Below are 27,675 nucleotides of genomic sequence, written 5' to 3' on the forward strand. Positions count from 1 at the left end.
TCAATTTCTTTATTGAGAACAGCACACAAAACAGCACACAAAACACTTAAAAGACCTCCACCACATGAGTAGAGGTGGCGGGTCCACAATATAACATTATACAGACACTATATTGCACAAAATTACACTGACATGCCACATATAGTAAATAGTGGTCACTGACCACAATTATAACCCTTCATAGGTCGGATACCAATAAATGGTGATACACATGGATGAGCTCATGATAAATGACACACAATGTGTAAGCACACCACAATAATGAGAAGTATGGTTACCCCAATGGGCCCCCCAGTCCACAGCACACAGGACAGAAAGTCATACAGCATAGGTGCTAGGAAAAAGCAACTGTGGCAGACTAATCCAAGGTTACTGCCCAATGTCACAGGTGTACTCAAACCGTAATTATCTATCTCACCACCTATAGTACGTGTATAATGATCACAATACTTGGACAATGCTGCCAAATAATCTCAAAATACTATAGGTAAGCTTAGTGGATGCATTCCTAAAACGGAAAGTACTTGCAAGCAGCATAATACAAAGAATAGCAGGTTTACCCAGAATCCTTTGCAGTAGGCGGAGCTATGCAAATCATCTCTTTCCACCCCAGTCTAATCCACAGCGCTTGGAACCGCCAAGCGTGCAATGCTGCGGATAAGTTTCTAAATTTACACAGCCAACCAATTCCTACCTGTGGACACGTGTTTCGGGCTTTAGGCCCTCATCAGCACAGGGCTGGAATTGGTTGGCTGTATGGAGTGGGGCTCGGTGAGCAAGCGATACACACATGCTAGCCACCTTAGGGAGAGACCCAAGTTGGGCTAAATGTAGCGGGACGAAAGAGACCGAAAAGCCCTCTACTTAAAGGAAATACATAGTGGATGCATTCCTAAAACGGAAAGTACTTGCAAGCAGCATAATACAAAGAATAGCAGGTTTACCCAGAATCCTTTGCAGTAGGCGGAGCTATGCAAATCATCTCTTTCCACCCCAGTCTAATCCACAGCGCTTGGAACCGCCAAGCGTGCAATGCTGCGGATAAGTTTCTAAATTTACACAGCCAACCAATTCCTACCTGTGGACACGTGTTTCGGGCTTTAGGCCCTCATCAGCACAGGGCTGGAATTGGTTGGCTGTATGGAGTGGGGCTCGGTGAGCAAGCGATACACACATGCTAGCCACCTTAGGGAGAGACCCAAGTTGGGCTAAATGTAGCGGGACGAAAGAGACCGAAAAGCCCTCTACTTAAAGGAAATACATAGTGGATGCATTCCTAAAACGGAAAGTACTTGCAAGCAGCATAATACAAAGAATAGCAGGTAAAGCAGGTAAGCAGGTAAGCTTAACACCAGCTAGCACCAAAAAGCCCCAGCTGCTGACTGGAAAGGGTATCTCCCTACACTATCACCGGTCCTACCCAGCCCAGCACATAAACAGCCCTCAATATACTAAATCCCTAGTAGGCTGGCATAATGTCACCTATTGACCATATCAGTGTCCTGGACCAAGAAATGTGTATAGCGCCCCTCAGAGTCAGAATTTCCCCGGTAGCCGAGACCCCAGAGAACATGATTGAGGCCGGTTTTTACTGGCGCCAGTGTTGCTATCGCCGTTATTAACCGAATAACAGTGACTGCAAAAAGAGAAAAAGTCGAATTTCGCATTTAACTTCTCTCTCCTCTGATGTGATCGCACATCAGAGGAGAGAGAAATGGGGTCTCTTATCCCTCCCCCAGTACCTCCGTTGTCCCTGCAAACACCCCCTCCCCCCCGTGAAGTCCCCCAGGCCGCGTCTTCTTTGGACAAAAATGGCAGGCACATGCGCAGTGCACCCGCTGAGATCTACCAGCCGGCACTCAGCAACAATAGGAAATTTTATCCTACTGGTTCATTTTGATGATTGTGATAGACCCTATCACAGTGATCAAAATTAAAAAAATTGTAAATCAAACCCCTTTTATCACCCCCTTAATTAGGTAAAAATAATAAAATAAAATGTATTTATTTGCGTTTTTCATTAGGGTTAGAGTTGGGCTAAAGTTAGGGTTGGGCTAAAATGAGGGTGTCACGGTTCACACCATGCTGCCAACAATATGTCACAGATCCCAACAATATGTCAGGGATCCCGGGGAGGATACCTGAATCGTCCTCACTACTCACACCAATTTGTCATGGACCGGGGTTGTTTGATTGCCCCTGGTTCCTTCTGAAGGGGATTTATCTATGTCCCACTTCCCAGTTCTGGTTTAGAACTTGCAGCTCTCTGGTGCCCCCTTTACCCTCAGGTCAGATTAGGTACTGCACCTAGGGTAATTAGTCGCCAGAAAGGCTGCCTGCTATGTACTGGCTATTGGGTACGTTGCAGCGAGGGCAATATAACTACTCCCACGCAGGCGGGAACAATAATTATCAATGCCGCAGTCGCTACAAAGATTCTCAATCACACAGAACAAAGTATGCTGCCACCAGCTCCGATTCCACCGAAGGTTAACGGGTCTGGAGCCAACCCAAATCAGTAGTGTGATTCACTTCAGAGGAAGCGACAGTTTGTTCATAGAGCAGGAAGAAACAGCTAGTAAATTATATATTTTACTCCATAAAAAGTTAGGCAGTGTTTAAAAAGTATAAAATATATTACAAAGAAGACAAAATCATGTGTTCATTGCAGATTACAAAATAAAATAGGATGAACATTGAAAGAAAACACTTACAGGTCGGTCAGATCATTTCATATCAGCATGTCGGCCGTCTGCTCAGGAGATACATCCAGGTGCATTAGAACAGCTGTGCCGAGCTGCTGTTAGTTTTTTAGTCTTGGCCCAGGAAGCAAGCTAACAGCAGCTCGGCAGGGGTGAAGATATGCCCTCTGTCGTGACATCACTGAATAGCCTGAGTAATGATATGCACTCTTTTCCCAGTTATTTATGTTTTTGGAAGCCCCCAGACCAAGGCATTCCTTGGTCGAGGGGGGACAAGTGGTTTTATAGGATTGGTCACTGCAGTTTAAAAGCCACACCCTGCTCACACATTAGTATCAAGTTGCACAGTATCTCTGCCATAGGCTTTGTTTGTGGTATGAGCAAAGGCAGGGGAGAGAAAGGGAGGTCGCAGCTGCAGTGTGTATGTAGAAAGCCATGTAACCTTCTGAAACTAAACTCACAATATGACATTTTTGGCATTATTGTGACAGAGGGTTAGGGTTGGGCTAGCGTTAGGGTTAGGCTAAAGTTAAGGTTGGGCTAGAAATAGGGTTGTGGTTATGGTTAGGATTACAGTTAGAGTTGGAACTAGGGTTAGGGGTCTGTTAGGGTTAGGTTTGTGGTTAGGTTTATGGTTAGGGTTGGGATTAGGGTTAGGGGTGTGTTGTGGTTAGGGTTGGAGGTAGAATTGGGGGGTTCCACTGTTTACATACATCAGGAGTTCTCCAAACGCGATGGCACCACCATTGATTCCAGACAATTTTGCATTCAAAAAGTCAAACGGTGCTCCCTCCCTTCTGAGCCCTGCCATGCACTCAAACAGTGGCTTTCAACCACATATGAGGTATCGGCGTAGTCAGGAGAAATTTCTCAACAAATTGTGTGGTCCATTTTTTCCTGATAGCCTTGTGAAAATAAAAAAATGGTTCCAAAGTAAATTTTTTGTGAAAAAAGTAAAATGCTTATTTCTTCCTTCCACGTTACTTTATTTCTCGTGAAGCACATAAAGGGTTAATAAGCTTCTTGAATGTGGTTTTACGCACCTTAAAGGGTGCAGTTTTTAGAATGGTGTCAATTTGGGGTATTTTCTGTTATATTGACCCCCCAAGCTCACATCAAATGTGAGGTGGTCCTTAAAAAAATGGTTTTGTAAATTTTGTTGGAAAAATGAGAAATCGCTGGTTAACTTTTAACCCTTATAACATCTTACCAAAAAATATTGTTTCCAAAATTGTGCTGATGTAAAGTTGACATGTGGAAAATGTTATGTATTAACTATTTTGTGCGATATGATTCTCTGATTAAAAGTACAAAAATTAAAAGTTTGAAAATTGCTAAATTTAAATTTGTTTTGACAAATTTCCATTTTTTTCATAAATAAACGCATGTAATATCGAATAAATGTTACCACTAACATGAAGTACAATATGTCACGAAAAAACATTCTCAGAATCAGTGGGATACGTTGAAGCATTCCAGAGTTATAACCTCATAAAGTGACAGTGGTCAGAATTGTAAAAAATTGGCTTGGTCATTAAATACCAAACTGGCTCTGTCACTAAGGGGTTAATCTATGAGAGGCTTATTCTGGCTCTCATAGACTTACATTGAGAAGTGACCTACGGCTTGCTCAGCAATCACTTGAGTAATGTGGAAGGTCATAAACTTCAGAAGATGACAGAAGCGTCGCTAAGAACACAAGATGATGGCGACTGGACAGTATATTATGGGGGGAAAAGAACTTACTAGTGATTACACTCGAGTGGTGAAATAAAAAAAAATGGTGGCGTGGTATTTTAAGCATTGAGTCTGACACTGATGGGACACCATAACATATTTATGGGCATACTCTGGCATTCATTGACAGCCCAATGAGTCATCGTTTGGCAGACAGCTTTCTAATGTGTATGGGAGGCTTTATTAAAAAAAAATGTATTTGCGAAACAACTCTCCCACCTTCAAGCCTAAAAGCTCATATATATTGAGGACTAAAAGGAGATGGACAATTCTGCGTTATTTCTGCGTGAACAGTAGTGATTTCACGCTGAAGTATTATTTAATAAAAGCTTTATAAAACATTTCAAGTTTATATCAAACTTTAAAAATAATAAAAGACTACAATTTCTTTTAAGTGAGTTCAGTACGAACTTGAATTGCTGAAATACATAGTAAAGCTATGCTTAAATACTACCACTGCATGGAATGACTACTGTTCCAGCAGCAGGGCAGTCAACCTGAAATATCCATCACCTCTTATTCCTCAATATATTTGCAGAAGAGAATTTCCTTTTCCATTTGCTGTTGTGACGGCAGCAGCTATATACTCCATGGGTATACAATGGGGTTGTGACATTCACAACCTGATCAGGTGAGCACCCCTCTCGTCAAGACCACCCCCACTCTAACTTCCTCTGCTGTATACCGTATCACCCTATGTGCGCTTGTTTCTCTTCTAAAAGCACATTTACAAAGGCCAATATTCGTCAAGTGAGCGTTCATAAGAAAGCGTCTTCTCTTCCATTGACCCATGCAAACATATTGTGATCAGCCAATGAATATAGAACATGCTTGTCTTTCCACTGAGTGGATCATTCATGCTAGACAAGAAATCGTCATTTTAGTAGCACATTGTGCTGTTTAAAGAGAGTATGTGTTGCTTAAATCTTGCATGCTGTATGTGGATATAAAGATCATATTAATGTTTTGCTTGGACATTGTGGTGTGAATGAGCCATTAAATGAACTTCTTTTGACCTGTATATAATGAATTTGTGCTCATTAATAGCCTGAAATCAGATTGTTTACTTATTGAGCCTAACAAACTATATTTTTTACTAGATGGTGGCCCTATTCTAACGCATCGGGTATTCTAGAATATGTATAGTAGAGTATAGCACAGCCCACGCAGTATGTAACACAGCCCACGTAGTATATAACACAGCCCACGTAGTATATAACACAGGCCACGTAGTATATAACACAGCCCACTTAGTATGTAATACACCCCACATAGTATATAGCACAGTGACGTAGTATATAACACAGCCCACGCAGTATATAACACAGCCCAGTTAGTATATATAACACAGCACAAGTAGTATATAACACAGCCAACGTAGTATATAACACAGCCCACGTAGTATATAACACAGCCCACGTACTATATAACACAGCCCACATAGTATGTAACACACCCCACGTAGTATATAGCACAGTGACGTAGTATATAACACAGCCTACGCAGTATATAACACAGCCCATGTAGTATATTGCACAGCGATGTAGTATATAACACAGCCCACATAGTATATTGCACAGCCACGTAGTATGTAACACACCCCACATAGTATATAGCATAGCGACACAGTATATAACACAGCCCACGCAGTATATAACACAGCCCACATAGTATATAACACAGCCCACGTAGTATATTGCACAGCCACATGGTATATAACACAGCCACATAGTATATAGCACAGCGATGTAGTATATAACACAGGCCACGCAGTATATAACACAGCCCACGTAGTATATAACACAGCCACGTAGTATATAGCAGTGTGGGCACCATATCCCTGTTAAAAAAACAATTAAAATAAAAAAGTTATATACTCACCTTCTGGCAGCCCCCGGATCCAGCCCAGGCCTTTAGCGATGCTCCCCGTTCCCAGTAATGCCTTTCAGCAATAACACGTGATCATGTAGCTACGTCATCATCTCGCGAGACCGCCATGTGATCTCGAGTCATTGCCGCAATGCATTCTTAGGACCAGTGTGTCGCGAGGAGCGGGAAAGGTGCCAGAAAGTGAGAATATAATGATTTTTTATTATTTTTAACATTAAATGTTTTTACTATTGATGCTGCATCGGCAGCATCAATAGTAAAAAGTTGGTCACACAGGGTTAATAGCAGCGTTAACGGAGAGCTAAAACCCTATGTGGCCGCTGACTGGAGGGGAGTATGGAGGAGGCACTGACTGGAGGGTAGTAGGGAGGGGCCAATTCACAGCTCAACAGTGCCTGTCGCTGATTGGTCACGGCCAGCCGCGACCAATCAGCGACCCGAGATTTCCGTGACAGACAGACTTTCAAGACCACACTCACCACAGCTAAACAAACCTACTTCTCATCTCTCATACTGTATCCTCTCTGTCTCACAACCCTAAACAGTTATTCAACACCTTCAATTCTCTCCTCCGTCCCACAGCACCTTCTCCCTCCCCACTTATCTCCGCTCAAGACTTTGCCTCATTTTTCAAGCAGAAGATTGATAGCATCAGAGACAGTTATGGTCAACAACCCCCAGAACCCTTCCTCCCGACTTCCCAGCCCTCCACCTCCAAAACCAACTTCTCCACCATTACAGAAGATCAACTCTCCACTCTACTCTCAAGATCGCATCTCACCACCTGTGCACTTGACCCACTCCCATTCCACCTCATCCCAAACCTCACCACAGTCTTCATCCCAACCCTAACCCACCTCTTCAACCTATCACTAACAACTGGTGTTTTCCCCTCAAGCTTTAAACATGCCTCCATCACACCTATTCTCAAAAAGCCCTCTCTTGACACATCCTCTGTATCTAGCTATCGCCCTATATCACTTCTCCCTTATGCCTCCAAACTACTGGAACAACACGTTTACCTTGAACTGTCCACCCATCTCTCTTCTTGCTCCCTCTTTGACCGCTTACAGTCTGCCTTCCGGTCACACCATTCCACTGAAACTGCCCTAACTAAGGTCACCAATGACCTCTTAACTGCCAAGAGCAAGCAACACTACTCTGTCCTCCTCCTGGACCTGTCTGCTGCCTTTGACACAGTGGACCATTCCCTATTATTACAGACCTTCTCATCCCTTGGCATCACAGACTTGGCCCTATCCTGGATCTCGTCATACCTAACAGACCGGACATTCAGCATCTCCCACTCACACACCACCTCCTCACCTCGCCCCCTATCTGTCGGAGTCCCACAAGGTTCAGTCCTTGGGCCCCTGCTCTTCTCCATTTACACCTTTGGCCTGGGACAGCTCATAGAATCTCATGGCTTTCAGTATCACCTCTATGCTGATGACACACAGATCTACATCTCTGGACCAGATATCACCTCCCTACTAACCAGAATCCCTCAATGTCTGTCCACTATTTCATCCTTCTCTGCTAGATTTCTCAAACTTAACATGGACAAAACAGAATTCATCATCTTTCCCCCATCTCACGTGACCCCCCAACGAACCTATCCATTACAGTAAATGGCTGCCCACTCTCCCCAGTCCCACAAGCTCGCTGCCTTGGGGTAATCCTCGATGCTGATCTCTCCTTCAAACCACATATCCAAGCCCTTTCCACTTCCTGCCGACTTCAACTCAAAAATATTTCACGAATCCGTTCATTCCTCAACCAAGAATCTGCAAAAACCTAGTCCATGCCCTCATCATTTCTCGCCTTGACTACTGCAACCTCCTGCTCTGTGGCCTACCCTCTAACACTCTCGCACCCCTCCAATCTATTCTAAACTCTGATGCCCGACTAATCCACCTGTCCCCCCGCTATTCTCCGGCCTCTCCCCTCTGTCAATCCCTTCACTGGCTCCCCATTGCCCAGAGACTCCACTACAAAACCCTAACCATGACGTACAAAGCTATCCACAACCTGTCTCCTCCATACATCTGTGACCTCTTCTCCCGGTACTTACCTACGCGCAACCTCCGATCCTCACAAGATCTCCTTCTCTACTCTCCTCTTATCTCCTCTTCCCACAATCGTATACAAGATTTCTCTCGCGTATCACCCCTACTCTGGAACCCTCTACCACAACACATCAGACTCTCACCTACCATCGAAACCTTCAAAAAGAACCTGAAGACCCACCTCTTACGACAAGCCTACAACCTGCAGTAACCACTGATTGACCAAACCGCTGCATGACCAGCTATATCCTCACCTACTGTATTCTCACCCATCCCTTGTAGATTGTGAGCCTTCACGGGAAGGGTCCTCACTCCTCCTGTACCAGTTATAACTTATATTGTTTAAGATTATTGTACTTGTTTTTATTATGTATACCCCTCCTCACATGTAAAGCGCCATGGAATAAATGGCGCTATAACAATAAATAATAATAATAATAAAGTTAGAAACAGACGGAAGTGGACCTTAGGCAATTATATATATAGATAAGTCCCACAAAAAGTATCAAAATACTCCTAAGAATAAATGTAATGGCTGCAAAGGAATGACCAACAGATTAATTCATAGATGGGACAGTCAGAATAGGAGCTGCTCTTAGGCCCTGCTCACAACAGAGTATTAACCTCTGATTCATGTAAAAATTAGAAAAAGCTCCCAGTGTATACCTCTTAAAGAAGGCTGCAACATATTCCATTGTACAGGCTTACTGTGGACACATTACTCATAGAGTCCTATTGTAAAAAATGCATTTGTGACTATGTACCATTCTACTACTCTTGGTGTGAACTTGGGCTTTACCAATACCTTCTTTAATCCTTATAGGCAGAGATGAGCTAACCCGCACTGTAAAGATCGGGGTTCGTACCGGACACATAGAGTAAGAGGCTGAACTCCAAACACAGAATTCTCCTGTAAGTCCATATACAATTCAGGAGTCCGAGGAGGAAGAGAGAGAGAAGGAGAGCGAGAGGGAGCTTTCCAGTGCCAAAGTTCAGGTCCCCATTGCTTTCTACAAGGTTCAAGTTCGAGTACAGTTCAAGTACCCAAACTTGACTTTGGACTAAAGTTCGGTCGAACCCGACTAACTCATACTTAGACGGGTCCCCTGACCCCTACGTATAGGCCCTAAGAGGGTATATGGACAGAGGAAGTCATTGTGAAACAACCCTTTTATGTACCAGTTGTTTCCTCCAGTGAAATTACTGTACTTCTTCCTTCTATTAAATATTTCCATATCCTCTTCTAGAAACAATTCTAATATTTAATAGCATATCTACTGAAGAAATGCTTGCAGCTGGACAATTCTGGTGTAATATAATGACTATTATAAACCAAAGCATTGTGGCGAGGTCACAATGATAAACATAGCACAAGACAATGGGGAAGGAAATCCCTGCCCTCCATTTTCTACAACACACATGGGAAACAGGGACACGTAGACACAGCAGGTGAAGGAATACGACAGTTGGCACATACAGCACATTCGCTGACATTTAGCAATCATTACTTTCTCACTTAGTCACATAGATGAATGTTACATTTGGTATTTTACAGTGAAAGGTTTTCACTACCAATGATTTAGACTGGTTGCACATCGTTCGCTTTCGTGGAGTTAGAAGCATATATTGTATATGCATTTATAAATCTGCGTATGGTGGGCTGATTATTCTTCCTAATCTAACTATAGTGAGGACACATATACAGATATAATATACTGAATACTTTTACCAGGAAAATGCTTCCTACATCAGGCGCCACACAAAGGAAACCATTTAGTACTGGGCTTACAAGTTCTTTGATGTAGTTTGATACAACAAGTGCTTATAACTTTTCAGTGGTTGCACTTGGGTTACATCACAGACTTTATTCTTCCTATTATGATGGTACACAGCGTTATTCACTATTATTTTTGGTAAAAGGCATTAAATAGATCAGATGTAAAGTTGAATAGCTGTAAGATAGAGCGAATTCTTCCATGAGTGTGGGCAACTGAAAAGCTCTTTTTTTTTTACACACTGAACTTTTTTTTTTACACTCAGTTCACATCACCGTCAAATTTTCAGGCTCGTAACTTAAGACTTCATGTTGGGACTCAATAGCAGTAATAACGCCTTCCACTATTTTCTTACATGAACTCAAACAAAAATTGATCTAAGATAAAAGTGACCATTTTTACTTACAATGCCTCCATGGCTATAATGAAGAACAAAACTCTAATGAAGTTATACGAGTATAATCCCGTAACTGATGCAATAATACAATATGTTTCCACCTCAAACTAGGGTGTTCATCAGGTCAAAGGATAATTGAAACCTAAAGCTATCATCATAGTGTAAGACATAAATGCTGTCCACACCTTTGAAACCTGTTGGCCCAACATTTGTTCAACCAACAGCTAGCTTTCCTTATTTCCCCATAGACATGAACACTGGGCCGAACTTTCATGTGTTTTCTATGGGGTGAGCAGAGTAATCCACTGGTAGACACCTCTGGCAGTGGCCAGTCTCCCATGAAAACAAAAGGATCAGACATCTAACCCCTTAATGACAGCCAATACGTCTTTTAACTGACCTGAGATATAAGAGAATAGCCTCCCCATACAGGTGACAATCCAACATCTGTCGGCTGTCCACTATAGCTGACAACTTGCTGCATCACCCACGATCAGTGTTTGCACCGTCCAAATCTGTTTAACCCCTTAGATGCTGCTGTCAATAGTGACTACATCACTATAAATGGTTAACAGAGTGTGGGGGCTTCCTCTTTATCCAAATTGGTGCCCTCAGATCATGATTTTGTGGTCCTGATGTTTGTGGTGGCAATTCATGACCAAATCGCGGCCTTAGAGTCTGACTGCTGTAGTAATTTGTTCAGAAGTTAGAGACATTTAGGTGGTAAAAATACAAATTTTCATTTCTGTCATACCACTTTGCATTAATTCCTGTAAAGCACCTGAAGAGTTAATAATCTACCTGACAGCAGTTTTCAATAAAATAGGGGGTGCTGTTTTTAAAATGGTATCAGGTTTGGGGGTTTCCCAATATATGAGACCCCTAAAGTCACTTCAAACATGGATAAGTTCCTAAAAAAATAAATTTTGTAAATTTCCTTGAAAAAAAAGAAAAATTGCTGCTACATTTTTAAACCTCCTAAAATGCTAACAAAATAAAATAACATTTTACAAATGATGCTGATGTAAAGCCGACATGTGGGAAATGCTATTTATTAATGGTTTGCTGTGGTATGGCCATCTGGATTAAAGGGATAATCATTCAAATTTAGAAAATTGTAATTTTTTTAACATTTTTCTCAAATTTTTGATTTTTTTTATAAATAAACACAAAACATATTGACCTAAATTTACCATTATCATAAAGTATAATGTGTCATGAAAAAATAATCTCAAAATCACTGGGATTTGTTGAAGCGTTGCAGAATTATTACCACATAAAGTGACACTGGTCAGATTTTAAAAATTTGGCTCCGTCACTAAGGGGCTAAATTCAACCTGCTTGAATCATATCTCCCCACATCACCTGTAAGAACTGTAAAATACCTTATACAGTATTTTTTGCTGGAACCATCTAGAAACTAGATATAAGCTGCCTTTGCTATAAAAGTTAAAAAGAGTAAGACTACATTGTCGAAGAATCTGTTCAAAACCCCTCTCTAAGTTATTAAAGGGAACCTATCACACCCTTTTTTCCTGAACGAGATAAAAATACTGTTAAATAGGGCCTGAGCTGTGCGTTACTGTAGTGTATTTTGTGTACCCCGATTCCCCACCTATGCTGTCGAAATAACTTACCAAAGTCGCCATTTTCGCCTGTCAATCAGGCTGGTCAGGTCATATGGGCGTGGCGACATCGCTGTTTCTTCCCCCAGATCTTGCATATCTTTCCGTTGGTGGCGTAGTGGTTTGCGCATGCCCATCTTCTGAATCCACTGGGCAGGAGAAGATAAAATGCGCGATCTGCGCTATTTCCCTGGTGATCTGTGGGGGCGGCCATCTTCCTGAGGCCGCACGTGCGCATATGGAGTCCTCTGCTGCCCGGGGCTTCAGGAAAATGGCCACGGGATGCCGGGCGTGCGCAGATGGAGATCACGGCGGCCATTTTCCTGAAGCCGAGGGCTAGGGTTAGAGCTAAGGTGTCCAATTTCTCTTGATACCCTTGTGAAAATAAAAACTTGGGGGCTAAAAAATCTTTTTTATAAACTTCTGTGAAGCACATGGGGGTTCAAAGTGCTCACCACACATCTAGATAAGTTCCTTAAGGGGTCTAGTTTCCAAAATGGTGTCACTTGTGGCGGATTTCCACTTATTAGGCATATCAGGGGCTCTCCAAACACGACATAGCATCCAATCTCAATTCCAGCCAATTCTACATTGAAAAAGTAAAACGACACGCCTTCCCTTTCAAGCTCTGCGGTGCGCCCAAACAGTGGTTTACCCTCACATATGGGGTATCGACGTATTCAGGAGAAATCGCACAACAACTTTTGTGGTCTAATTTCTCCTGTTACCCTTGTGAAAATAAGAATTTGTGGGCGAAAAGATCATTTTTGTGTAAACAAAAGCAATTTTTTATTTTTACGGCTCTACGTTATAAACTTCTGTGAAGCACTTGGGGGTTCAAAGTGCTCACCACACATCTAGATAAGTTCCTTAAGGGGTCTAGTTTCCAAAATAGTGTCACTTGTGGGGAGTTTCCACTGTTTAGGCACATCAGGGGCTCTCCAAACGTGACATGGCGTCCGATCTCAATTCCAGCCAATTCTGCATTGAAAAAGTCAAACAGCGCTCCTTCACTTCTAAGTTCTGCGGTGCGTCCAAAAAGTGGTTTACCCCCACATATGGGGTATTGGCGTATTCAGGAGAACTTGCATAACAAAAAATTTATGGTTACATTTCTGTTTTTACACATGTGAAAATAAAAAAAATGGTTCTGAATTAAGATGTTTGCAAAAAAAAGTTAAATGTTCATTTTTTCCTTCCACATTGTTTCAGTTCCTGTGAAGCACGTAAAGGGTTAATAAACTTCTTGAATGTGGTTTTGAGAACCTTGAGGGGTGCAGTTTTTAGAATGGTGTCACACTTCGTTATTTTCTATCATATAGACCGCCCAAAATGACTTCAAATGTGATGTGGTCCCTAAAAAAAATGGTGATGTAAAAATGAGAAATTGATGGTCAACTTTTATCCCTTATAACTCCCTAACAAAAAAAAAAATTGTTTCCAAAATTGTGCTGATGTAAAGTAGACATGTGGGAAATGTTATTTATTAACTATTTTTCATGACATATCTCTCTGATTTAAGGGCATAAAAATACAAAGTTTGAAAATTGCAAAATTTTACAAATTTTCGCCATATTTCCGTTTTTTTCATAAACAATCGCAAGTAATATCGAAGAAATGTTACCACTATCATGAAGTACAATATGTCACGAAAAAACAATCTCAGAATCAGCGGGGTCCGTTGAAGCGTTCCAGAGTTATAACCTCATAAAGTGACAGTGGTCAGAATTGCAAAAATTGGCTCGGTCATTAAGTACCAAATTGGCTCTGTCACTAAGGGGTTAACAGTATTTTTTATCTCATGCTGAAAAAACGGGGTGACAGGTTCCCTTTAATGAAAATACCAGTTAAAATCTTGCATCATCCTGTGTTATTTTGTTTGGTGAAATGCTAGACTCCATTAGTCAGTGTGGTCTGTCAGGTGCTAGTGTTGGTACGTGGTCCTGAGCAGCCATTAATTTAGTTATTCTTCTCCTATGAGAAGCAGAACAGTAGAATTAAATAACACTGATGTCATCAAAGCCTAACAATTACAGCTTTCACATACTTTTCAAGCAGTGGTTTTCATCTCAAGTTCTCCCAACATACATGTATTTGTAATGATAGGTCACAGAGATGACTGGTTATTATGGAACAAGCTAAAAAATGCTGCATTGCTTTCACCTTACACCTCCAATGAAAGGTTCCAGTGTACAGTACTATGCAAATGCTGCATTGTTTTCTCCTTACACCTCCAATGAAAGGTTCCAGTGTACAGTACTATGCAAATGCTGCATTGTTTTCTCCTTACACCTACAATGAAAGGTTCCAGTGTACAGTACTATGCAAATGCTGCATTGTTTTCTCCTTACACCTCCAATGAAAGGTTCCAGTGTACAGTACTATGCAAATGCTGCATTGTTTTCTCCTTACACCTACAATGAAAGGTTCCAGTGTACAGTACTATGCAAATGCTGCATTGTTTTCTCCTTACACCTCCAATGAATGGTTCCAGTGTACAGTACTATGCAAAAGTGTTTTTAATTTATTTATTTTTTTTAATTCAAATCAAAATGTAAAGTGAATGAATGAAACTGAAATATAAATCATTTTGGTGTGACCGCCTTTTGCATTCAAAACAGCATAAAAGTATTATCAATTCTCCTAGGCAGTGCTGTGGAGTTTGAGTCAATGTCCATTTTGGTGGAGTTGGAGTAGGAGTCAGTCGGTTTAAAATGGACCGATTCTGACTCTTAAAAATATAACACATTGGGTACAGTAGTTCAATGCAGTATGTACAGAATATTTTTCATAACAATTTGGGAAAATTATGAAATGTCCTACAAATGTCTGTTCTGTTCCTGATCTAAGGATCTGGGCTTTTAGTTGAGATGAATATTTGCTGAACTTTACATATATGCTCAGTAATGGAGCTTCTCCTTCAGTGCTTTGGAGTCGGAGTCGGAGGTTTGGCTTACTGACTCCACAGCCCGGCTCCTAGGTACACTTACACAGTTTTTGAAGGCACTCTGCAGGGAGGTTGTCCCACATATCAAGGAGAACTGACCACAGAGATTCTGTTAATTGTATTCTTGTGGCAAAACTGTATTTTCATGTCATCCCACACAAACTAAATAATGTTCATCTTAGGGCTCTGTTGGGCCTTATCATTACTTTAAGGAGTACTTGAACTTCTTTACGATGAAGATAATTTATAATGGCTATATGATTGCAGTGATTGTTCTGCAGAGAAAACTGTTGCCAATAAGATGCCTTTCTGAAGGTATTGCATGATGGATGAGTATCTGCCTGTATTTCCCTTTGAAAATGGAACATTTCCAGCAGTGACATTAGCTCAGAACTGGTAGCAACTAGTGATGAGCGAGTCTGCTCGTTACTGGGGTTTAGTTTATGTTGACCAGCGGCATGATTTGCGGCTGCTAGACAGCTTGAATACATGTGGGGGTTGCTTAACAAACAGGCAATCCCCACATGTAAACTAAATCTCCGAGCACACTGAAATACTCGGAGACCACCCGAGCATGCTCGGAGAAACCCGAGTAACGAGCATACTTGCTCATCACTAGTAGCAAGCAATGGACCCAACTATAATCAAGTTTGGTCAAGATTATGCAGTCGGTGCTTAAAAGTACAGGCAAATATTTATCCATCATGTAAAATGATCAGGATGCACCCGATTGGCTCCAAATTTATTTTGCAGCCAGGCAACATCCACAAACATACAGCCAATATAATTAAGAACTATCTTGTGTGTCAAGAAGTAGCAGTAGTAGTCCTGGAACTGCTATTATGTCCCCTCAAAGAACCCTGATCTCAACCTCCCTGTTTTGTTGCTCCATAAACTACATGCAAGTGTACCTAGAAGAATTGGTACTTTCATGATGTTTTTAAAAGGAACCTGTCACCAGTTTCGGCTGATATGACTTACGGCCACCACCTTTCAGGGCTTATATACAGCATTCTATGATGCTGTAGATAAGCCCCCAGCATGACCTGCAAGAGAAGAAAAATAACTTTTATTATTCTCACGTGTGAGGCGATCCGGTCCAAGGGGTGTCGCTCTTCTTGGTCTGACGCATCTTCTTATGATCACTGCCCTTTTACTTGCTTATGGATGACGCGTCGCTGATTCATCCACACAGTGTCTTCGGCACCACGCTCCTGTGCAGGCGTAGTTCTCTGCCCTGGTGAGGGCAGAGAAAAGTACTGCAGTGCACAGGTGCCGGGGCTCTTTGACCTTTTCTGATACCTGCGCACTGCAGGATTTTGCTCTGCCCTCAACAGGGCAGATAAGGCTACTTTCACACTTCCGTCGGTACGGGCCCATCGCAATGCGTAGGGCCGACATACCGATGGACATTGTGAAATAACTGCAAGACGTGGGCAGCGGATGCAGTTTTTCAACGCATCCGCTGCCCATTCTGCAGGCCGGGAAGGAGGGGGCGGACTTTCGGCCACACATGCGTGGTCGAAAATGGCGGACATGTTGCACAAAAAAATGTTACATTGAACATTTTTTTGTGCGTCGCGTCCGCCAAAACACGATAGATCCATCGCAGGACGGATGCCCATCCGTCGCGATCCGTCGCTAATACAAGTGTATGGGCAAAAAAAGCATCCTGCAAGCACATTGACTGATTGCGACGGAGGACAAAAGACGGAAGTGTGAAAGTAGCCTAAGTATGCCTGCACAGGAGCGCGACTGTGTGGATGATGCAGGGAGACGTCATCCACACAAAGCAAGCAGGAGGGCAGCAATCATAAGAAGATGGGAGGCGCCAGACCAAGAAGAGTGACACCACTCGGACCGCCCCACAGATGAGCATAATAAAAGTTATTTTTCTTCTCTTACAAGTTTGGTTGGGGCTTATACACAGTATAGCCTTATAGAATACTATATATCAGCCCTGAAAGGTGATGGCCGTAACTCATATAGGCCAAAACTGCTGACAGGTTCACTTTAAGGCAGAGGGCAGGCACATCAAATATTGATCCTTTATTCATTCACTTTGCAATCTGTTAACTGAGAAAAGACAAACTATTAACAGTTCTATTTTTGAAAGCATTCTTATTTTGCACCATTTGTCCATCACTGCCTAAAACTTTTGCACTTACTGCATATACAGTGGGGCAAAAAAGTATTTAGTCAGTCAGCAATAGTGCAAGTTCCACCACTTAAAAAGATGAGAGGCGTCTGTAATTTACATCATAGGTAGACCTCAACTATGGGAGACAAACTGAGAAAAAAAAATCCAGAAAATCACATTGTCTGTTTTTTTAACATTTTATTTGCATATTATGGTGGAAAATAAGTATTTGGTCAGAAACAAAATTTCATCTCAATACTTTGTAATATATCCTTTGTTGGCAATGACAGAGGTCAAACGTTTTCTGTAAGTCTTCACAAGGTTGCCACACACTGTTGTTGGTATGTTGGCCCATTCCTCCATACAGATCTCCTCTAGAGCAGTGATGTTTTTGGCTTTTCGCTTGGCAACACGGACTTTCAACTCCCTCCAAAAGTTTTCTATAGGGTTGAGATCTGGAGACTGGCTAGGCCACTCCAAGACCTTGAAATGCTTCTTACGAAGCCACTCCTTCGTTGCCCTGGCGGTGTGCTTTGGATCATTGTCATGTTGAAAGACCCAGCCACGTTTCATCTTCAATGCCCTTGCTGATGGAAGGAGGTTTGCACTCAAAATCTCACGATACATGGCCCCATTCATTCTTTCATGTACCCGGATCAGTCGTGCTGGCCCCTTTGCAGAGAAACAGCCCCAAAGCATGATGTTTACACCACCATGCTTTACAGTAGGTATGGTGTTTGATGGATGCAACTCAGTATTCTTTTTCCTCCAAACACGACAAGTTGTGTTTCTACCAAACAGTTCCATTTTGGTTTCATCAGACCATAGGACATTCTCCCAAAACGCCTCTGGATCATCCAAATGCTCTCTAGCAAACTTCAGACGGGCCCGGACATGTACTGGCTTAAGCAGTGGGACACGTCTGGCACTGCAGGATCTGAGTCCATGGTGGCGTAGTGTGTTACTTATGGTAGGCCTTGTTACATTGGTCCCAGCTCTCTGCAGTTCATTCACTAGGTCCCCCCGCGTGGTTCTGGGATTTTTGCTCACCGTTCTTGTGATCATTCTGACCCCACGGGGTGGGATTTTGCGTGGAGCCCCAGATCGAGGGAGATTATCAGTGGTCTTGTATGTCTTCCATTTTCTAATTATTGCTCCCACTGTTGATTTCTTCACTCCAAGCTGGTTGGCTATTGCAGATTCAGTCTTCCCAGCCTGGTGCAGGGCTACAATTTTGTTTCTGGTGTCCTTTGACAGCTCTTTGGTCTTCACCATAGTGGAGTTTGGAGTCAGACTGTTTGAGGGTGTGCACAGGTGTCTTTTTATACTGATAACAAGTTTAAACAGGTGCCATTACTACAGGTAATGAGTGGAGGAAAGAGGAGACTCTTAAAGAAGAAGTTACAGGTCTGTGAGAGCCAGAAATCTTGATTGTTTGTTTCTGACCAAATACTTCTTTTCCACCATAATATGCAAATAAAATGTTAAAAAAACAGACAATGTGATTTTCTGGATTTTTTTTCTCAGTTTGTCTCCCATAGTTGAGGTCTACCTATGATGTAAATTACATACGCCTCTCATCTGTTTAAGTGGTGGAACTTGCACTATTGCTGACTGACTAAATACTTTTTTGCCCCACTGTATATATCTACTAAATACGATTGAAAAAAAACATATATCATATAGTTAACATTCTTATGGCAGCATTTTGCAGTATTTTACAGTAAAAAGAACAGTACAATTGAAAAAAATATATATCAACACATACCATCTCAACAGAGGCCACAAATACCATATTTTTCAGACTAAGATAAGATACACTTTTTCCCCCCCAAATTTTGTGGGAAAATGGGGGTGCGTCTTAGAGTCGGAATATACTTACGAATACTGTGGCAGCAGCAGGAGTTGGGCGATTCTGCGGCGGTCCGAGTCCGACGCTGCTGGGTGATGATCACACTTCATTCTCAGGCTGTTGTGGCTGGTGCAGCGGGTGCGGCAGGTTCAGCGGTGGTGCTCTGTGGTGCAGGGTGGTTCTGCCGGAATTTTATGAAAGCCCTGTGGCCCCGCACATCCATTGCTGCGATGTGGTGGCCTCCAGTAAAATGGCAGCCGCATCTCGGTACCGAGATCTCAATCTGAGCATGCGCCACCCCCGGCGGTCATTTTCTCGGAGGCCACCGCATCGCAGAAATGGATGTGTGAGGCCTCCGGGCTTTCATAAAATGCCGGCGGAGGCCCCCTGCACCACTCCCTAACTTGCCTCACCTGCCCACACCAGCCTCACCTGCCCACACCAGCCACACCAGCTGCACCAGCCTGGGATGGGATATCCCATAGGCCACAGCACCTGCCGCACCAACCTGGGATGGGAGTCATATTGTCAGACCACAGAACACCCCCTGTGACCACGCTCAGCAGCGCTGCCGATCCACCCGGTAAGCTGAATTCAGACTGTAAGACGGACCCCCATTTGACACATTAATTTTTTTCCCTATTTTCCTTCTGAAAAAAAAATTTGGGGTGCGTCTTATAGTCCGAAAAATATGGTACATTCTTTTTGTCTCCATGGTGTGTATGGAGCCCTATGGGATAGGGTCACTGAACAAATATAGCTCTGCATTTATCAGGGGTAATAGTACAGCATTCATAGATTGATAGAGCTGTATTTGTTCAGCTGCATAAATGTCATCCATGGCAATATATATTGTTGTATGTTATGGTTTTTTAATAGTGTAACAATATTCTATCTTGTGTATCAATATTAGTAGAAAAGAAGAAACAAATTTGGAAAATATAAAAATTAAAATGAGCATCATATTTGCAAGTGAAGTCTAAAGGGGCTGACCAATTTGAACACTTAGTAGAAGTTTAGAACCTTCTCTCATTGAGAATGAAGGGGCCACGCTGCTGTTTTAGTTCTGCAGTGCTCATTTTCCCTGCACAAGGGCTGCTGGGGCGGCCACACATGCATGGTGCGCTGTTTGTACATTACTTTGTAAACCCGTATGGAAGTTTCAATACTAGAAGTTTGTACCTAACAGCTGTGGTCCACTGGCCTAAATTACAGTATATTACATTGGAGATCCTTACCCCACAGTGTACTCGTACATATGGACAGCACATGACAATTCATCTTGTTCATCATGTTCACATGGAAAGCTCCTGACACGTACATGTGTCCATATGACTTTATTATCAGACGGATGTCAAAAGGGTATCCTATCGGCCTCCATCTGGCTGGTATATAACAGTTTTTCCCAAAATCCAATAAAGAAAAAACATTACATCTATATGTTTATTTAAACATTGATGCCTATGGGAGACAAATACCACTTTATGGCATCCATCACAAGGGTCAATTACCGTATAAGGATTTCATGACATATCTATTTAAAAGAATGCCATTATAGCCTATGGATGATGCCAATAATGGTATCCCTTGAAACCCTATAGAAAAGCTAATGACAATATTGTGGCCCAGTGGTACAAGATGCCACTTCTAGACACCTATGATCACCTTTAACTACTGTATATCGAGAGCTTTTTATGTGACTTTATGTGAACGGGGTTTACGTGGACAGAAGTACATGAAAACATTAACTGAATAAATGAATGAATAAATGGAAGGATGCAGTTTCTTAATGGATTCACTCTTGCTATATTAGCTGTTATAAATGTGCTAAATAATACTTCTAGAAATATACCTAACATTTATACTATGTACTCTGATATTTTTAAAATACACATGTATAAAAAAAAAAACAACAAACGTACTAAAGACAGTCACATGAATCACCAATTTACAGTACATTTTGGACACTTGGCTATTCTTGAAAATACCACAAAATCTTTTAAGTACATGTAAAAGGAAAGATTTAAAAAGACAAGTGTGATATGTTGGCTAATTCGCACAATAACTCCTAATAGGAGAACAGAGAAAAATACAATAACATGGTCTAGTAATAATAACTAAACAGCCAAGTCCTAGGTATTGTTATAGTTGCAAAACGAGGGTTTGTTCTTGGTATTTTTGCCAAATTTTTATCAGAACCACAATAGCAAATCGCTGTCAATGAGATTCGAGATGCTCAAAGTGTTACTCCGGCCATTTCAGTCAAAAGGAACAAAACTGCAGATGTGATGAAAGTTGGAACCTTGATAAAAAGCCTTATATTGCTCGACACAAACCCATTATATACGTATATATGCGTGCGTGTATATAATATATATATATATATATATATATATATATTTACACACACTTTGGGAGTCCTCCTTTCCCACAGCCAGTGCCTATTGTCAGCCGGTCTCTCCTAGGACTGTGTGACTGATCTGCCTCATCTTGAGGGGAGGAGATGGCTCCAACCAAGCGGGAAGTTTTAATGAATTCAAGGGACATGAGAGCACTTACCCAGAGCACAGAGCAATGGCAGCAGATAGCCCAGCCTGGTCATGTCTGCTGTCCTGAAGTGTTCTTATCTTACAGAAGCCCCTCTTGCTATCTTCTCCCCCAGAGTTGGTGTGTTATCTGCAGCCTGTGGACTTGCTTAGTGTGGGATTCCCTCTATGGCCAGTGATGCTCTGGCACTTGCTGCTCCTGCTCTAACCCCCCACTGACTGCCTGGGGAGGTATCAGGGGGGATCTGACAAGTACAAATCCACTCTGCTCTCTCCAATAGAAAAGTTGGGTGGACCTGCCCCAAAAAACAATAACATAGGAAACTCCTCCTTCAGCAGAGCACACCAAGATATGTGCAGGATGCCAGCTCAATGGAAATGACTCTCTGAAAGGAATGGCTGAGGAAGTCCTGTGCTAAAACAATCATTATACTCCGCTGCCTGTGAAGAACAATGAGGAGCCTTCTCTGCCCCCTGTTACCATGGCGTCTATGAGGGATCGCTACCCTTCATAATCTGCTCCAGACAGCTAGATCCTCCTAGTTATGGGGACAGGGATTAGCTGCAGCCCATTTGTCTACTAATTCCTCAAGATCAGCAATAACTGACATCACAGGACACGTTAGGGACTGGCCATCTTGTGTTTTCTGTAGATGTGCTCATCCGCCATGCCGGTGGGCTGATACGTTCCATATATATGTGTTATAAGGCTGCGTGCACTGGGATCTTATACCGCTACTAATGCTTGTGTTGCCCTTTCTAATCATGTTCCAGATTATTGCTTGCTGTCAGTGAATGGGAACTTTTTTTTGTTAACGTTCATCCCTCTCGTAAAGTGATGAAATACCGCTATGCTGCGTTAGTACTTTGTGATTGGTGGGGTCCTACATGTGCAGAATTCCAGCTCAATGGTCCGCGTATAAAAAAAAAATCGCAGCATGCGCTACCCTGACCTATATTCTGGATCAGTCATGGCTGCATTATAAGTATTAAGATATAAAAGTGTACTTGTCCTTTATTATTTCTGAAATTGTTCATGTAAAAAAACGGATGCCATACCAATGGACAAAACGGACATGCGGCTTTAACAAAACTGGACTTATTGATGGCGTATGGATGACAATACGGATGAAAAATTGTCACTTCTTTCTGTACATAAAACGGATGATTTTGCATATGCTCATGTGAACCCGGCCATATGAGAAGGAAAAACCCTTATAACATTCATTGGCTGAAAATAACAGTACAAGGCCAAATAGTGAATACAGCTGTATCCATTCTAGATAATCTAATGCACCGTTCACAGCTGCATTTAGAGTTTCCTGCTCCATTTTATACACAGAGAACAGAATCCACGTGAAACGATCGCAAACATAACGGACGCAAACTGACAAAAAAAAAAACATAATGGTCAGATGTTGGCTGTAAGTAAATAGGGAAATATAAATATGCCGTATGTATTTGTGCTTTTCTGAAGCGAGCTCTAGGTATATTGTGTGAGTCAAAAACAAAATGTGTCTGGAAAAAAAGCACTATAAAAGGAATGCGAAACACAAAACCTCATGAAAATTAAAAAGACAATGTAAAATGTGAAAGAAGCGTTAGGCTATGTTCACACGTTGCGTTTTTGCTGCGTTTTTTCCTGCAAGCAAAACCCGCTCTCTTGGCAGTAGAGAAGCTGCTTACAAAAATCAGGTTTTGCTGCGTATTTGCTGGGTTTTTATTTCGGTGTTTTTGCTGTCTCTTGTACATGCTGATAAAGTTTAGTGCCCCCCCAAAAAATACTTGATGCAACTTCCTTAGGTTTTTGCACCAAAAACGCAGCAAAACCCGATACCTGCGTTTTTTGGCTGCGTTTTTGCACTTACCCATTGTTTCCTATGGGTAAAAAAAAAGCTGCAAAAGAAGTGACTTACTGCGGTTTTCCAAATGAGTCAGGGAAAAAAAAAGAATGTGTGGGCGTCAGATTCCTGAAATCTCACAGCCTTTGTTGGTATTGTAAAATGCAGCATAAAAAAAAAAACGCCGCAAAAAATGCAATGTGTGAACACAGCCTAAAAGCACCAAAATAACTACTGATCATTGTTATGTTCATGGTACCGGTTCTGACCAATAAAGGGTTGTCAGACTATTTATAGGATCTGCTGGTAGTCAAATTAATAAGAATGTTGATAAATGTTATTTATGTGAAGAATGAACCCGTGAAGAAACACACATAGTAACACCGAAGCAGAAAGACTGGTAGGATTCCAAAGCTTCCGCCAACTATTCCACTATTTGTAATCAGCCTATTGTTTGCATAAGATGCTTTTTGTATCAATCGCCTTTGTTTCTCAAGACCTCTGCTTGCAGTCATTCAATAGGAACCTCTATTGTTTACTTCTAATGGATTAAAATCAAAAATAGGTCACACGTAAATGCTTGCTTTCCGCTCATTTTTAAACCTATTTTCTCGCTGCAGCCCTTTCCCAGCCATATAAACCACTTACTGATAAAAGTCTCGTACAGTTAGAAGAATAGCAAGATATACTGTTTTGTGTGGTTGTTTTCTTTCATAGTTCTTAAAATTAACAGTTATAAAAAATGCCATACTGAGAAATAAACGGTCGACGATGAAATAAAATAAAGAATATTTTGTACATTTAATTTTCATTTTAGCTGCTTTGTGTAGCACCGAAAAAAATGGAGGAAGGGCAAACTGTAGCTTAAAAATGCAGCCTGACCTACAAAAGTTTTGGCTTGAGGCCAATCTGTGAAAATAAAGCAAATTCCCTAAACTTATTAACAGAATGATGGAAAACAATAAACATTTTAGATCCTATATCTGACTCATAAAAACTGCGTGCCACCTAAGCTCGATCTGTTGTCTTGGCCCTTTTGCCTCTTTGATGCCCTCGGTAATATTTTCCAGGGTATATTTTGCCATCTTGTTTGTATACTAAGAGCTTGATTTGGAACTAATCCCACCAAATGCAAATGATTGAAGACAAAGGACACTTGCCCTCTCGAATCCAACCTCCAGCCCATCCAGAACTTGTCCAGAAAAGCTTTCTCACTGTCATGGCAACAGTTTAAATCCTCCCCAAGTGGATCATTGTTTAATTGTTTAATTCCTGCAGCAGTCCTGAGGAATTCTCTATTTGTTTTTAGGATAAAAGCCATAAGCGTCCACACATTCTTCTCCAATTTCACTCTCTATTAACCGCATTGCCGCTCCATCACAGAATGCAATGCTCTGCTGTGCCCTTTAATAGTAAGAAAGTATACATTTTATGACTGTTTTATTGCAGCCCTCATGCCCAATGCCGAGGTCACAAATTCTGTATTCTAATTATCTCCTATTTATAATCCGCCTTTATAATTTCATTATAATTTATGTTTATATTATACTAGATGGTGGCCCGATTCTAACGCATCGGGTATTCTAGAATATGCATGTCCATATTGCTCAGCCACATAGTACAGTCATGGCCAAAATTTTTGAGAATGACACCAAAATTATATTTTCACATGATCTGCTGCCCTCTGGTTTTTATTAGTGTTTGTCTGATGTTTATATCACATACAGAAATATAATTGCAATCATATTATCAGTACCAATAGGTTATATTGACAGAATGAGTTAATGCAGCAAGTCAATATTTGCAGTGTTGACCCTTCTTCTTCAAGACCTCTGCAATTCTCCCTGGCATGCTCTCAATCAACTTCTGGACCAAATCCTGACTGATAGCAGTCCATTCTTGCATAATCAATGCTTGCATTTTGCCAGAATTTGTTGGTTTTTGTTTGTCCACCCGTCTCTTGATGATTGACCACAAGTTCTCAATGGGATTAAGATCTGGGGAGTTTCCAGGCCATGGACCCAAAATCTCTGTTTTGTTCCATGAGCCATTTAGTTATCACCTTTGCTTTATGGCAAGGTGCTCCATCATGCTGGAAAAGGCATTGTTGGGTGCCAAACTGCTCTTGGACGGTTGGGAGAAGTTGCTCTTGGAGGACATTCTGGTACCATTCTTTATTCATGGCTGTGTTTTTAGGCAAGACTGTGAGTGAGCCGATTCCCTTGGCTGAGAAGCAACCCCACACATGAATGGTTTCAGGATGCTTTACAGTTGGCATGAGACAAGACTGGTGGTAGCGCTTACCTCATCTTCTCCGAATAAGCTGCTTTCCAGATGTCCCAAACAATCAAAAAGGGGATTCATCAGAGAAAATGACTTTGCCCCAGTCCTCAGCAGTCCACTCCCTGTACCTTTTGCAGAATATCAGTCGGTCCCTGATGTTTTTTTCTGGAGAGAAGTGGCTTCTTTGCTGCCCTCCTTGAAACCAGGCCTTGCTCAAAGAGTCTCCGCCTCACAGTACGTGCAGAAGCACTCACACCAGCTTGCTGCCATTCCTGAGCAAGCTCGGCACTGCTGGTAGTCCGATCCCGCAGCTGAAACAGTTTTAAGATACGGTCCTGGCGCTCGCTGGTCTTTCTTGGGCGCCCTGGAGCCTTTTTGACAACAATGGAAGCTCTCTCCTTGAAGTTCTTGATGATGCGATAGATTGTTGACTGAGGTGTAATCTTTGTAGCTGCGATACTCTTCCCTGTTAGGCCATTTTTGTGCAGTGCAATGATGGCTGCACGTGTTTCTTTAGAGATAACCATGGTTAATTGAAGAGAAACAATGATACCAAGCACCAGCCTCCTTTTAAGTGTCCAGTGATGTCATTCTTACTTAATCATGACTGATCGCCAGCCCTGTCCTCATCAACACCCACACCTGTGTTAATGGATCAATCACTAAAACGAGGTTAGCTGCTCCTTTTAAGGCAGGACTGCAATGATGTTGAAATGTGTTTTGGGGGTTAAAGTTCATTTTCTGGGCAAATATTGACTTTGCAAGTACAGTAATTGCTGTTAAGCTGATCACTCTGACATTCAGGAGTATATGCAAATTGTCATTAGAAAAAATGAAGACTTTGGAAAAATGAATATTTGTCTCATTCTCAAAATTTTTGTCCATGACTGTATATTGCCCAGCTACGTAGTATATTGCAGAGCTACGTAGTATATTGTTTGGCCACGTAGTATATTGCCCAGCCACGTAGTTTATTGCCCAGTCACGTAGTATATTGTGCAGCCTCGTAGTATATTGCCCAGTTATGCAGTATATTGTCCAGTGACGTAGTATATTGCCCAGTGACATAGTATACAGCACATACCCACGTAGTATATTGCACAGTGAAGTAGTATACAGCACAGAGCATATTGCCCAGCCACGTAGTATATTGCCCAGTCACGTAGTATATTGCCCAGCCATGTAGTATATTGCCCAGTGACGTAGTATATTGCGCAGCCACATAGTATATTGTCCAGTTACATAGTATATTGCGCAGTGACGTAGTATATGCGCAGCGACGTAGTATACAGCACAGAGCCACGTAGTATATTGCCCAGCCACATAGTATATTGCCCAGCCACGTAGTATATTGCCCAGTGACGTAGTATATTGCGCAGCCACATAGTATATTGTCCAGTTACGTAGTATATTGCGCAGTGACGTAGTATATTGCGCAGCAACGTAGTATACAGCACAGAGCCACGTAGTATATTGCCCAGCCACGTAGTATATTGCCCAGCCATGTAGTATATTGCCCAGTGACGTAGTATATTGCGCAGCCACATAGTATATTGTCCAGTTACGTAGTATATTGCGCAGTAATGTAGTATATTGCGCAGCGAAGTAGTATACAGCACAGAGCCACGTAGTATATTGCCCAGTGATGTAGTATACAGCACAGAGCCACGTAGTATATTGCACAGTGATGTAGTATACAGCACAGAGCATATTGCCCAGCCACGTAGTATATTGGCCAGTCACGTAGTATATTGCCTAGTTACGTAGTATATTGCCCAGTGACGTAGTATACAGCACAGAGCCACGTAGTATATTGCACAGCGATATAGTATATTGCACAGAGCATATTGCCCAGCCATGTAGTATATTGC

The 27,675-nt window shown here is 41.9% G+C and overlaps 1 protein-coding gene across 1 annotated transcript in view; it reads right to left on the minus strand.

Moving 5' to 3' along the window:
- The window catches only part of PODXL (podocalyxin like), a 162,588-nt gene extending 140,687 nt beyond the window's left edge, over positions 1-21,901 (minus strand). The window contains exon 1 of the mRNA XM_069765351.1: positions 21,694-21,901. Within this exon, the coding sequence (XP_069621452.1) occupies positions 21,694-21,736 (43 nt within the window). The 5' untranslated portion in view covers positions 21,737-21,901. The remainder of the gene's footprint in view (positions 1-21,693) is intronic.
- Between the last annotated feature and the right edge of the window lie 5,774 nt (positions 21,902-27,675).

Source organism: Ranitomeya imitator, chromosome 4, assembly GCF_032444005.1.
Source record: "Ranitomeya imitator isolate aRanImi1 chromosome 4, aRanImi1.pri, whole genome shotgun sequence".
NCBI lineage: Eukaryota > Metazoa > Chordata > Amphibia > Anura > Dendrobatidae > Ranitomeya > Ranitomeya imitator.